This window comes from Anomaloglossus baeobatrachus, chromosome 11, assembly GCF_048569485.1.
Source record: "Anomaloglossus baeobatrachus isolate aAnoBae1 chromosome 11, aAnoBae1.hap1, whole genome shotgun sequence".
In the NCBI taxonomy this organism is placed as follows: Eukaryota; Metazoa; Chordata; class Amphibia; order Anura; family Aromobatidae; genus Anomaloglossus; species Anomaloglossus baeobatrachus.
This window is the reverse complement of record NC_134363.1, coordinates 143213885-143227381: the sequence shown is the minus strand read 5'-3', so window position 1 is coordinate 143227381 and position 13497 is coordinate 143213885. Positions and strand designations below refer to the sequence as shown.

The following is a 13497-nucleotide window of genomic DNA, read 5'->3' as shown; positions in this document are numbered from 1 at the left end:
CGCGGTTAGCGATGACGTCACCGCTAACTGCGTTGCTATGGCAACGGTGATCTCCGTTAATGACCGGCTGTGTCAGCCGGTCCCTAACAGAACGGGGAGTCGACCGTGTGCTAGAGCATGTCGCCGGTACACGGCGATACACATATGTGCACCGTGTACCGAAGAGATGCACTCGCAGGTCCTACATGACGTGTCATAGTCATGTGACCAGTCTGTAGCCAATGAGATAATAGCCACGTGACTGGTCACATGGCTATTTTGACGTCACGATAGGTCCTGCATCTCTGCTGGCAGTGCCGTCACCGGGAGGATTCAGCGATCATCGGATGGAATAGCGGCAGGAGACAGAGTGCAGAAGGGATCGCGAGGACCGGTAAGTGTTATGGCAATGTTTATTAACTGTTTGTGTACATTTATAATGCATTTTTATTTGTTTGTGATTGCCTCCCATTATAGCCTATTGGCTCGAGTTCGGTTCGTCGAACGTTCGACGAACCGAACTCGAACGGGACCTCCGTTCGGCGAACCGACCTCGAGCCGAACCGGGACCGGTTCGCTCATCTCTATTTATCAGAGGAGGAAGAAGAATCTGCATAACAATCCATTACTATGATATCCTTCCTGAGATGCGCTCATAGAAGCTATACAAGTATATTACAAAATATATTGTTTAGAAGAACTATGGTATATAGCAAAGGGGGTGAAATGTGGTGGAAAACCCCTTTAATATACAATTAAATTAACCATAAAAATAAGGTCACATCCAAATCATTTAAGACTTGTCTTTTTGAATTTAGACTAAATTACAAACTGTGCACCCAAAAACACATTATATTTTATATGCTGAAAATAAAATGTCGAAATTAGAAATAAACAAAATTAATGGATCAGAATTTATTCTTCTGTAAAAATATGTTATTGATGCTTGATTTGACCTCTTGGTTCCGTAGGCTGTATATAAAAGGGTTTAAGAGCGGAGCAATAACTGTATACATTAAAGAGATCATGCTGTTTTGTCCAATTCTATGACTTGACCTGGGTCTAAAGTACATAAAAATCCCTGAACCATAAAATATTGTAACAACCATTAAGTGAGAGGAGCAGGTTGCAAAAGTTTTTTTCTTGCTGGACGTGGAATGAAGTTTTAGAATTTTTGAAATGATCTGTATATAGGAAATCAATGTTACTATGAAGGAACCAATTATAACACAGCCACTTATCACAAATATCACAAGTTCATTAACCCAAGTATCCTGGCAGGAGAGTTCTAGAATGGGTGGCACATCGCAGAAGAAATGGTCTATCTCATTTGATCTACAGAACGGTAATGAAAAAGTGAATGTTGTGTGAATTAGGGAATTCACAGCACCAATGACATATGATCTGACTATATGCTGGATACAGACAACGTCACTCATAATCACAGGATATAACAGAGGGTGACATATGGCGTTATACCGGTCATAAGCCATGGCTCCAAGCATGTAGCATTCTGTTCCACCCAACAATACGGCACAATACATTTGTATAGCGCAGCCAGAGAAGGAGATGGATTTCCATTCTGACCACAGACTGGACAACATCTTAGGGACAGTACATGACACATATAGTATTTCCACGAATGAAAAATTAGCAAGAAAAAAATACATTGGCGTGTGAAGGCTTGGAGTTAGCTTGTATGCAAGGATTATAGATAGGTTCCCAGCCACTGTAATGATATAGGTACATAGAAAGATCGGAAAAAGGAAGATTTGATTCTCGATAACTCCAGAAAACCCCAAAAGAATAAATGCTGTTACCATTGTGTGATTGCTCTTCATTTCATCTGATATTCTAGAAAAGAAAAGAAAATAGAAATATCTGAAATATGTAGCATACGGTAGGGAAAATAAGTATTTTATACTCTGCTGATTTTGCAAGTTTTCCCAAGGCACAAGGCTGGGATGGGCTACAGGATAATAGGCAAGCAGCTTGGTGAGAAGGCAACAACTGTTGGCACAATTATTAGAAAATGGAAGAAATACAAGATAACTGTCAATCTTATTCGCTCTGGGGCTCCATGCAAGATCTCACCTCATGCAGTAAAGATGATTCTAAGAAAGGTCAGGAATCAGCTGAGAACTATATGAAAGTATCTGGTCAATGACCTGCAGAGAGATGTGACCACAGTCTGAAAGATTACCATTAATAACCATTATGCCGTCATGGATTACAATCTTGCAGGGCATGTCAGGTTCCCCAGCTCACACTGGCGCATGTTCAGGTCCATTTGAAGTTCGCCAATGATGATTTGATGATACAGAGGAGGCATAGGAGAAGGTTATATGGTCAGATGAGACTAAAATAGAATTTTTTGGTATCAACTTCACTCGCAGTGTTTGGAGGAAGAAGAAGGATGAATACAAACCTAGGAACACCATGTCATCCGTGAAGCAGGGGGGTGGAAACTTCATACTTTGGGTGTAGTTTTCTGTGAAGGTGTCAGGATGACTGCAGCAAAGGGAGGATGGACGGGATCATGTATTGCGAGATTTTGGCCAACAACCTCCTTGCCTCATGAAGAACATTGAAGATAGGTCATGGCTGGGTCTTCCAGCATGACAGTGACCTGAAACACGCAACAAGGGCAAAACAACTTTTAACTGGATAATTTGCCCAGAGTCATAAAGCACTACAGCAGAAAAATACCCCAACCTATTGCAAAATATAAACTTTATTCATTGATTAAAATAGTAAGGTATATCAACAACTAATACTCAAAGGACAATTGGTGGAACATGCCTGTTAACCCTCAAACACTGTCCACTACCTAACCTCAGAGTATACACACCCTAAATAAAATTATTAAGGTGCCCCTGTTCCTCGGTGACTTACCCGCAATGACCCTATCAATAAATCAATAATATGTCAGAAGAAGGCAAGGTAGGACAAATAAGTTGGGAAAGGCACAAACATCATTATATAATTAATACGGCAGGTTTCCATAATGAGACATATTTTTAACAAGCATATTGTGCCAATATGACATGATATACAGTAAATCCAATAAAAATTGAACAATGGACCGTGAACATTAGCCATTAAAAGGTATCACAGCTACAAAATTTTAATTTTGTTTCTCTCACTGAGAGCAATCAATCATTTTTCAACTGGCTAACATGGTACCAAAACCATTTTGTTTTAATACATATCCAGTCGAGACAATAAATCAGACTGTATCTGCCTCTAAAGGCCACTTTACACACACAGATAAATCTTTGGCAGATCTGTGGTTGCAGTGAAATCATGGACATATTGTTCCATTTGTACACAGCCACAAACCTGGCACTGATTGTCCACAATTTCACTGCAACCACAGATCTGCCGAAGATTTATCTCTGCGTGTAAAGTGGCCTTTAGTGTTTCAATCCCCACAAATATTTGATGATAAAGCAGGATCATCAGGAGATAGTCACGGTTTAAGCTTAATGAAAATGTCCACAAATGTCATATAGAAGGTCTAGTGGTAGTGGTTCCCATTTGGGCAATAAATGTGGATTGAAAAGTTAGACCATAGTTCGGATAATCATGTCAGTAGTCCCTCCCATTTCTCCAGTTTCTTTGCCAGTCACTATGAACCGTTACAAATAGTACATGGGTCAGATGGTATACACCGACCGGCAGGCACAGCAGGTATGGCAGAGGCCTGATGTGACACAACAAGGACAACTAAGGAGTGATCCCGTAAGAAGCATTTCAAGGTTCTGGAGTGGCCTAGTCAGTCTCCAGACCTGAAACCAATAGAAAATCTTTGGATGGACCTGAAACTCAATGTTGCTCAGTAACAGCCTTGAAACCTGAAACACCTAGAGAAGATCTGTGTGGAGGAGTGACCTGAAAGATCTGGAGAAGATCTGTATGGAGGAGTGACCTGAAAGATCTGGAGAAGAACTGTATGGAGGAGTAACCTGAAAGATCTGGAGAAGATCTGTATGGAGGAGTGACCTGAGAGATCTAGAGAAGATCTGTATGGAGGAGTGGGCCAAAATCCATGCTGCAGTGTGTGCAAACCTGGTTAAGATCTACTGGAAACATTCAACCTTTATAACTGCAAACAAAGGTTTATACCAAATATTAAGTTCTGTTTTTCTATTGTATCAAATACTTATTTCATTGAAGAAGATGCAAATTAATTATTTAAAACTCATACAATGTGATTTTTTTAGATTCTGTCCGTCACAGTTGAAGTTACCTCCGATAAAAAGTACAGAACTCTCCGTTCTTTGTAGGTGGGAAAACGTGCAATATCGGTAGCTTATCAAATACTTATTTTCCCCACTGTATCTACTATATTTTTTAAGTAATAACATGTAATAGGACATGTGAAGGTGAGGGGACTTTTTTAGTGTATAAACAATTTGTTGAGATGCATAATGTATAGGAGCAATACTCAACAAAATGGATGGCCAAGGATTTTTTCTGCTGGCCCCAAAGTCCCTTAGAACAAGTTACTGAAGTTCTTTAGACAGACCATTAATGTATTATTGGTGGAAATCAGAATACAGATTCAGTATATACCCCATACAGCCAAATGTGAATGTGCAGTACAGTCTTTATTCTGCTGATTTTAAGAGGGAAGACTAAAGGGTACTTTACACGCTGCGATATCGGTAACGATATATCGTCGGGGTCACGTCGGTAGTGACGCACATCCGGCGCTGTTACCGACATCTCAGCGTGTAACACCAATGAGCGACGATCAACGAGCACAAAAACGTGAAAAATCGTTGCTCATTGACAAGTCGCTCATTTCCTTAATGTCTCTTCAGCTGCAGGTACGATGTTGTTCGTCGCTCCTGCGGCACCACACATCGCTGTGTGTGACACGGCAGGAGCGACGAACATCTCCTTACCTGCCTCCACCGGCAATGCGGAAGGAAGGAGGTGGGCGGGATGTTACGTCCCGCTCATCTCCGCCACTCCGCTTTTATTGGACGCCTGCCGTGTGATGTCGCTGTGACGCCGCACAAACTGCCGCCTTAGAAAGGAGGCGGTTCGCCGGCCAGAGCGACGTCGCAGGGCAGGTAAGTGCGTGTGACGATGGTAAGCGAGGTTGTGCGGCACAGGCAGCGATTTGCCCGTGTCGCACAACCGACGGGGAGGGTACGCTCACTTGCGATCTCGCTAGTGAGATCACAGTGTGTAAAGTACCCTTTAGACTTCCATGGGCCTCATAGTGATGGCATATTCTAAGAATAGACAATCAATATTTTTTTTGTCCCCCCAAACTTACAGTTACATGTTATATAAAGCCACTTACTAAATATTAGTATTATCCATATTCTTGTTCCTGGACACAGAGGTTTTCTACTTTAATTCATCCCAAGGCTAATTGGACAAAGATGTTTTCAGAAAGAGGGTCTTTGTTCGGTCTTGTTGTGGTCTTCACAATTTTTCTCTGTCATTTGTTCCATTATTGGTTTCAACAATTCTCAAAGATGCATCTTACATGGTGATTGTACGATTCCTTTATTATATAAGATGTAGGGAATCATTTGGGACTCATCCCTTGAGTAATTGAGCTCTGCTCGTGCAAGAAACATTTTTAATTAGTGAAGTTGAGCAAACCTGTTTTAGTTTAACCCTCCAGTGTCTGAGTCACTGTCAATGTAAGGAGTCATGTTTGAGACCAAAGGGAGATGCATAAAAACTGATCTGCTTACACACCCATGTTCTCCATATTACCAGAGATTAACTTCTTTTAAATGATATGTATTCAAAATATTTGATTAATCATCCGTCAAAAAACATGTCTTATAGGATCAAAGCTCTTTGTACTTGCCAAGCAGAGATACATTTTTCACCAATCTGGGTAAAAAAAAAGTTATGGGTTCTTCTATTGTGGAACTATATAGTCCAATATTTCCCGTATATGTTTTCTGTTTCCACCACCTGTGTATAAACACCAGCATTTCAGGCATCTGCCAATAACAAGGGACTCATTCACATACCAACCCCCCTGAGGAAGTCTGTTAAGTGACGAAACATGCGTCGGGAAGAAGGCACACAGAATCTAACAGACCCTGTATCAGGTAATTACCATTTTGGTCATACTGCTTCACTGCATAGTCTAATCTGTGGGACTGTGATTAGCATTATTCAGCCAAGTAATACTAAACAACTATCACGCTAATAATGTAACAACATTAGTTCTCTGGGCATGCACTCATCTATTTATTATACACTGCATTATTAATTATTATTTGAGTTTACATGCATTGTTTTGATTAGCACATTATTATTGTCATTTTTTTATCAGGCTGTTTTATATATATAATACTGCCCAACTATTACCTCCAGAGGTCCTATACCTTTCCTTTCATCCTGTATTGCCTTTTGAGAAACCCGGTATTTTAATGCACTTGTCATCCCAGTTACTGTAAAAAGGCATTATTTTAATAATATTGAATAAAATAAATGTTTTATCAGCAATTATTTTGTTTATAGTGTCATTTTATTCCTCATGAATAGCATTTTATTTTTTATTATCTCATGGGAGTATTTTTTTGAAATTTTAACTTTATTGATGACACAAAATCTAGGGATTTTTTGATTATGTAACCATTTTTGGACAGTTGTTAGAGTTTAAGTAACCTAAATAGGCTGTCGGTCTCCATTCTTTTCCTGTAACCAGATAGGGTAAGTTTACGTTGACATTTTTAAGTCTGTTTTTGCACTAAAAATCTAAAATCGGTTCAATACAATCCTTGAAGATGTCTGAAGGTTTCACATCTTTACTGGGCAATTAAACACTTACCAGACCCTGGTATTTTGCCACGAATCGAATTTTGGGGAAAAATTTATTGAAGCTGCCATATTAGAATTTTATAAAATTCGATCATTTCTAGTAATAACATTTTCATTTCAGAAAATTATACAAAAATAAGATATTTTCCCATTTGTTCACAACTTATATATTGTGTTACAAACAATACATAGAGAAAAACTAAAAATACACCACATACAATGCTCAGAAAAGGAGAAAACAGCACAATGTTACTAACAAAAAAAAAGAGAATGTGAAGAAGACTTCTCGGATTGTTGTGTATAGAATAGAATTAGAGAATTAGATCAGATCTCATACTTTGCACTGACGAGGGACAATCATCCCGAAACACCATGTCTGTAAATTGATGTTCTGATCTGGCATAAATCCTAGGTCATATGAAAAGGCTTGTTAAAGGGTCACTTTTGACTTTTAGGATTGCTACTCCAATAGGTGGCGCTAGAGTTCGTCTCCTTCCTCCCTGAAGAGACAATTTGTGTAGAGAATAGAGATTTTTTTTTAAGATTTTTTTTTTGTCCACTCATTTCAAATGATAAATAGAGGAATTCACAAATTGTTATTTTTAATCTCACGCTTTTTATAGCAGAATCTGGAACCACTTGAGATACCATTTAGTTCTGTATAATAAATAGTCAATGCTCCGGCCAGACTAGTATGTTACCTGGTGTAATTCCAGTTTGTGGATAAATAAGGACTGATTTAAGGGGTAATGTTGATTTTAAACTCCAGATCATTACCGTAAATAATCTGAATGCGTGACAATTTTCAAACTATATTACACCATATAAAAAAAAAAAAATCTCCAAGACTTCAAGTAAACAAAAAATAGTAATTGAAAATATATTACCAAAATAGCTAGATTAACATTTAGCATAATAAGTTGTCCAAAGGTAAAGCTTTTACTTTTGGATTATGACAGTGTGAAGCAAATCTCTACTTTATGAACCTCTGAATTGTCAAGCGCTGTGGAATATATTGGAGCTATATAAGTAAATATTATGTTTTATTATTATTATTATTATTATTATTAATATTAATAATAATAAGTATTATTATTATTACTATTATTATCATATTTCTACCATTTCAATTTTAGGTTCAAAGTCCAAATTAAATATGCCAGTAGATTTTTGCTATCTAATCTGATAGCAACATGATTTAAAGACAGAGTCCCGGATCCCAGCAATGTGCCTTATTGGGCTGTTTTTGTCACACGGAGTTTTGCACAAACTTTGCGGACAGTCATGGTGACTTCAGGCTCTGTTCACATTGCTGATTCTGACACCACCCCAATGGTTTCTCTGGCGTCTCGGCTCAGCACAAGCAGACTTGGGTGTCAACCTGCTGAGTGATGATTCATAGGCAGGGTAGCGGGTGTTAATCTTTGCTAGTCTGCTTGTTAGGTTCCTTTGATCACATGTGGTGGTGAGGCCAATCACTTCTGCTCCTCTCCTATTTAAGGTGGATGAAATCTTCCACCCATGCCAGCTATAGATTTTATGTTGGTTTGTGAGGTGTGGTGTTCCAGATTCTCTGGTGAAAATTGTGCTATTTGCTTGGTGTGGAGTTCTCCCCTGTTGTTTAGTAGCTTTCTTCCTTCTCTTGTGTTTCCTCTTGAACCTCTTATTGTCTTTACCTATGTGTGGGCACACTGTGTGACAGAGTTTTGGTTTTCCCTTGTCTGTCTATATCAGTAACTTTCATTTCACTCCTGGGGGGGAGGGAGAGGGAGAATCAGATCAGGACTGGTCAGGAGCAGGGCCAGGAAGGAGAGTCAGGCATCCCCACCATTAGGCGTATCCCTAAGAATAGGGACAACATGGAGCCCCTTAGCTTGAGGGACGGCTTAGGGGCCCTGCTATCCCAGAGTCACTGTGACAGTTTTGCAGTTTCAATAAAATTGTTTTATCGGCAGGAGTTTATCACTACAGGACTAGGTGTCTCCTGCCTCCTAGTCCAACCCCGCTCCCATCCCCGATTAGCAGCTTTCTGTCAATGCACAGAAAGCTGCCAATAAGGTATGTGGGCGGGGTTATACACAGCTCTCCATTTAAAGCTCTGCTAGGTCTGCAGAACAGAAAACTGATTTTACAACTGTTATAACCAGTAAGGTAAGTGACATATTGATGGAAACGCAGTCGCTGTCCCTACTTCATGCTGCACCATTGTGCCTCTTGTTTGGAAAACCCCATTGATCATTTGGACAACCTTTTTCATCAATAAGACTTCCACATTGTATTGCTTCCTCCTCAGAGTATGGAGAATAGGTAAAGACTGGGTGAAAAATAAATTCTATAGTATTATGGACAGGCAGACAGGCCCCATGTTTACTAATCTATGGTTCGGGGGTAGACATTCCACTTGCTTATCTGTTTGAGCCACACAAGGGCCAATGGGGAGGGGTCCAGCTAAGATCTGATCTTTGCCATTTCAGTGTTGTATTGCTATGTGTACTTTGCTATTTTATAGCTGGACTTTGCTTAACTTAAACTCATAATTAGAGTTGAGCGATGTTCAAAGCGAACCGTTCACCAATTTTAAATTCGAGTTGTTTTGGGCGGTGTTCGAGTCGTTCGACGAACTCGAATGATTTGCTTCATGTTCGAACGTTCGAGTTACCGTTCGATAATAGTTCGATCACCAAAAGCGTGGCTTTTCACAGTAAGGCTATGTGCGCACGTTGCGTATTTGCATGCATCCTGCGTCCTCAGCACAATCCCTCTCTCTTTCCTACTCACCGATCAGCTGCACGGCTGTCACAAAGCTCCAGCGGCTTTTCCTCTTTTGAAAATGGCTGTCGCTCATTATTCAATCTGGTATTCCCTGCTTTCCCCGCCCACCGGCGCCCATGATTGGTTGCAATCAGACACGCCCCCACACTGAGTGACAGCTGTCTCACTGCAACCAATCACAGCCGCCGGCGGGCGGGTCAATATCGTGCAGTAAAATAAATAAAGAAATAATTAAAAAAAAAAACTGCGGTCCCCCCCAATTTTGATACCAGCCAAGATAAAGCCACACAGCTGGAGGCTGGTATTCTCAGGATGGGGAGCGCCATGTTATGGGGAGCCCACCACCCTAACAATATCAGCCAGCAGCCGCCCGGCATTGCCGCATCCATAAGATGCGACACTCCCGGGACTCTACCCGGCTCACCCCAATTGACCTGGTGCGCTGGCAATCGGGGTAATAAGTCCTACGTTAATCATGGCAGGCGTCTCCCCGAGATACCTTCCATGATTAATCTGTAAGTGAAAGTAAATAACACACACAGCGAAAAATCCTTTATTTGGAATAAAAGACAAAAAAACCCCTCTTTTACCACTTTATTAATCCCCAAACACCCCTCCAGGTCCGAAGTAATCCACACGATGCTTTCAGCTCTGCTACAAGAAGCTGACAGGGAGCGCCGTAGAACATGACTGCTCTGTGTCAGCTCCACGCAACAACTGAAGTGAGCCGCGCTGTCACCGGAGACTTCACTCAGGTAGTGCCTGCGTGTGTGCGGGGCTGATGATGTGTGCAGTAGTGCCGGGGTGTGTGTGGTGATGATGATGATGGGGGCGGTACTGCCGAGGTGTGTGCAGTGATGATGATGAGTGCGGTAGTTTCCTGGTGTGTGCGGGGATGATGATGGGTGCAGTAGTGCCGGGGTGTGTGCATGGATGATGATGAGTGCGGTAGTGCCGGGGTGTGTGCGGGGATGATGATGTGTGTGGTGTGTGCCTGCGTGTGTCTCTCTCTCTCACTCTCTTCTCTCTCTCTTCTCTCTCTCCTCTCTCTCTTCTCTCTCTCTTTCTCTCTCTCTCCTCTCTCTCTTCTCTCTCTCTCTCCTCTCTCTTCTCTCTCTCCTTTCTCTCTTCTCTCTCTCTCCTCTCTCTCCTCTCTCTCTCCTCCCTCTCTCCTCTCTTCTCTCTCTTCTCTCTCTCTTCTTTCTCTCCTTTCTCTTCTCTTTCACTTCTCTCTCTTCTCTCTCTCTTCTCTCTCTTCTCTCTCTCCTCTCTCCCCTCTCTTTCTCTTCTCTCTCTCTTCCAGCAAACCGACCAGATGATATTGAATCTGGATTGGACGTCGCAGGACCCTTGACCCAGGATTACTGCATTACTGCAGAGGGGAGTTCTTTATTTCAATAAAGATGGAGTCACTCATTGTATTGTGTTTTATTTCTAATAAAAATATTTTTCTGTGTTTTTTTTTTTTATCTTTACTAGAAATTCATGGTGGCCATGTCTAATATTGGCGTGACACCATGAATTTCGGGCTTAGAGCCAGTTGATAATATACAGCTAGCCCTAACCCCATTATTACCCAGCGAGCCATCTGTCATCAGGGCAGCTGGAAGAGTTGGCGCTTCTATGAAGGCGCCATTTTCTGGGGCGGCTGCGCACTGCAATTCTCAGCGGGGGTGCCCAGAAAGCTTGGGCACCCTGCGCTATGGATTCCAATCCCCAGCTGCCTAGTTGTACCTGGCTGGACACAAAAATTGGGCGAAGCCCACGTCATTTTTTTAAAATTATTTCATGAAATTCATGAAATAATTAAAAAAAAAAGGGCTTCCCTATATTTTTGGTTCCCAACCGGGTGCAAATAGGAAGCTGGGGGTTGGGGGCAGCCCATAGCTGCCTGCGGTACCTGGATAGGATACAAAATATGACGAAGCCCACGTCATTTTTTTGGGGGGCAAAAAACTCCTGCATACAGTCCTGGATGGAGTATGCTGAGCCTTGTAGTTCTGCAGCTGCTGTCTGTCTGTATGGAGGAGAGCAGACAGCAGCTGCAGAACTACAAGGCTCAGCATCCTCCATCCAGGACTGTATGCTGGAGTGAGAGAAAGGGGGAGCAAAACTACAAGGCCCAGCATGCTCCATTCACTAGTGTATGCAGGAGAGCAGACAGCAGCTGCAGAACTACAAGGCTCAACATAATCCATCCAGGACTGTATGCAGGAGTTTTTTGCCCCCCCAAAAAATGATGTGGGCTTCGCCATATTTTTGTATGCTAGCCAGGTACAGCAGGCAGGTACGGCTGACCCCAACCCCCAGATGTCTATTTGTACCCGACTGGGAACTAAAAATATAGGGAAGCCCTTTTTTTAATTATTTCATGACTTTCATGAAATAATTAATAAAAAAAAAACGACATGGGCTTCGCCCCATTTTTGTATCCGGCCAGGTACAACTAGGTAGCTGGGGATTGGAATCCGCAGCACAGGTTGGCCTGAGCTTTCTGGGCCCCTCCGCTGTGAATTGCAGTCCGCAGCCGCCCCAGAAAATGGTGCTTTCATAGAAGCGCCATCTTCTGGCACTGTATTCAACTCTTCCAGTGGCCCTGATGCCGGGTGGCTCGCTGGGTAATAAGTTGTTAATACTAGCTTTGTTTTACTACCTAGTATTAAGCCAGAGATTCTTAATGTCAGGCAAGTTTGACCCGGCCATTAAGAATCTCCAATAACGGGTTAAAAAAAAGACATCACACAGAGAAAAAATGCTTTAATAGAAATAAATACGCAGACACACTTAGAGACTCCATGTTTATTACTTCCTCTTACCCCTCCTCGATCCTGGTCTTCTGTCTTCTTTCGCCTTCAACCCATGCAGCTCTGCTATATCAGACAGCACTGCAGGGGAGGAAGAACGCTACTGCTCCCGTGTAGTCTAATCACTCAATGAGTGAGCAGCGGCTGCGGGTTGGTAAGCGGTGACGTCACCGCTGCCACCGTTGCAATAGTAACCTGACAGGCGGGTTACTATAGCAACGGTGATCTCTGATCACCTGATTCCCGGCGCCGCTATTCACCGGCTGTGGCATCCAGTCCCTCCATGTGGGCTGACTCTGTAAAGAGCGCTGACATGCACGGACGGGGAGCCGACCACCTGCCAGAGCATCTCGTCGGTACACGGAGCACCGCGTACCGGAGAGATGCACTGACAGGACCTAGCATGACGTCATAGCCATGTTACCAGTCTGTAGCCAATGAGATAATACACAGTGACTGTTCACATGCTATGACATCACGGAAGATCCTATAATCAGTGCTGGTTACCGTGAGGATGCAGCGATGATTGGAAGGAAAAGCGGCGGGAGACAGAGTCTGCAGGATGCGTCGCGGGACCTGTAAGTATAATGGCAATGTTTATTATTAACTAATGGCCGCTTTACACGCTACTACATCGCTAAAGCGATGTTGTTGGGGTCACGGAATTTGTGACGCGTATCCGGCCATGTTAGCGATGTCGTTGCGTGTGACACCTATGAGCGATTTTGAATCGTCGCAAAAACGTGCAAAATCGCTAATCGGTGACTGCTATTCCCAATTATCATTGCTGCTGCAGGTACGATGTTGTTCGTCGTTCCAGCGGCAGCACACATCGCTATGTGTGACACCGCAGGAACGAGGAACTTCACCTTACTTGCAGCTGCCGGCAATGAGGAAGGGAGGAGGTGGGCGGGATGTTACATCCCGCCCATCTCCGCCCCTCCGCTTCTATTGGGGCGGCCGCCTAGTGACGTTGCTGTGACGCCGAACAAACCGCCCCCTTAGAAAGGAGGCGGTTCGCCAGTCACAGCGACGTTGCTAGACAGGTAAGTAGTGTGACGGGTCCACGCAATTTTGTGCGCCACGGGCAGCGATTTGCCGTGATGCACAAACGATGGGGGCGGGTATGCACGCT

General features: G+C 42.7%; 1 protein-coding gene across 1 annotated transcript; it reads right to left on the bottom strand.

Annotated features, from left to right (window-relative positions):
* Window positions 1-887: 887 nt before the first annotated feature.
* On the bottom strand, window positions 888-1826 carry LOC142256377 (olfactory receptor 5A2-like). Its single transcript, XM_075328020.1, has one exon. The coding sequence runs from the start codon at window positions 1818-1820 to the stop codon at window positions 888-890; it is 933 nt and encodes a 310-aa protein (XP_075184135.1). The 5' UTR covers window positions 1821-1826.
* Window positions 1827-13497: the final 11671 nt, after the last annotated feature.

What these genes read in the sequence shown, in the direction of transcription:
- LOC142256377 (XM_075328020.1), bottom strand. Translation starts at nt 1,820, where the DNA reads ATGAAGAGCAATCACACAATGGTAACAGCATTTATTCTTTTGGGGTTT.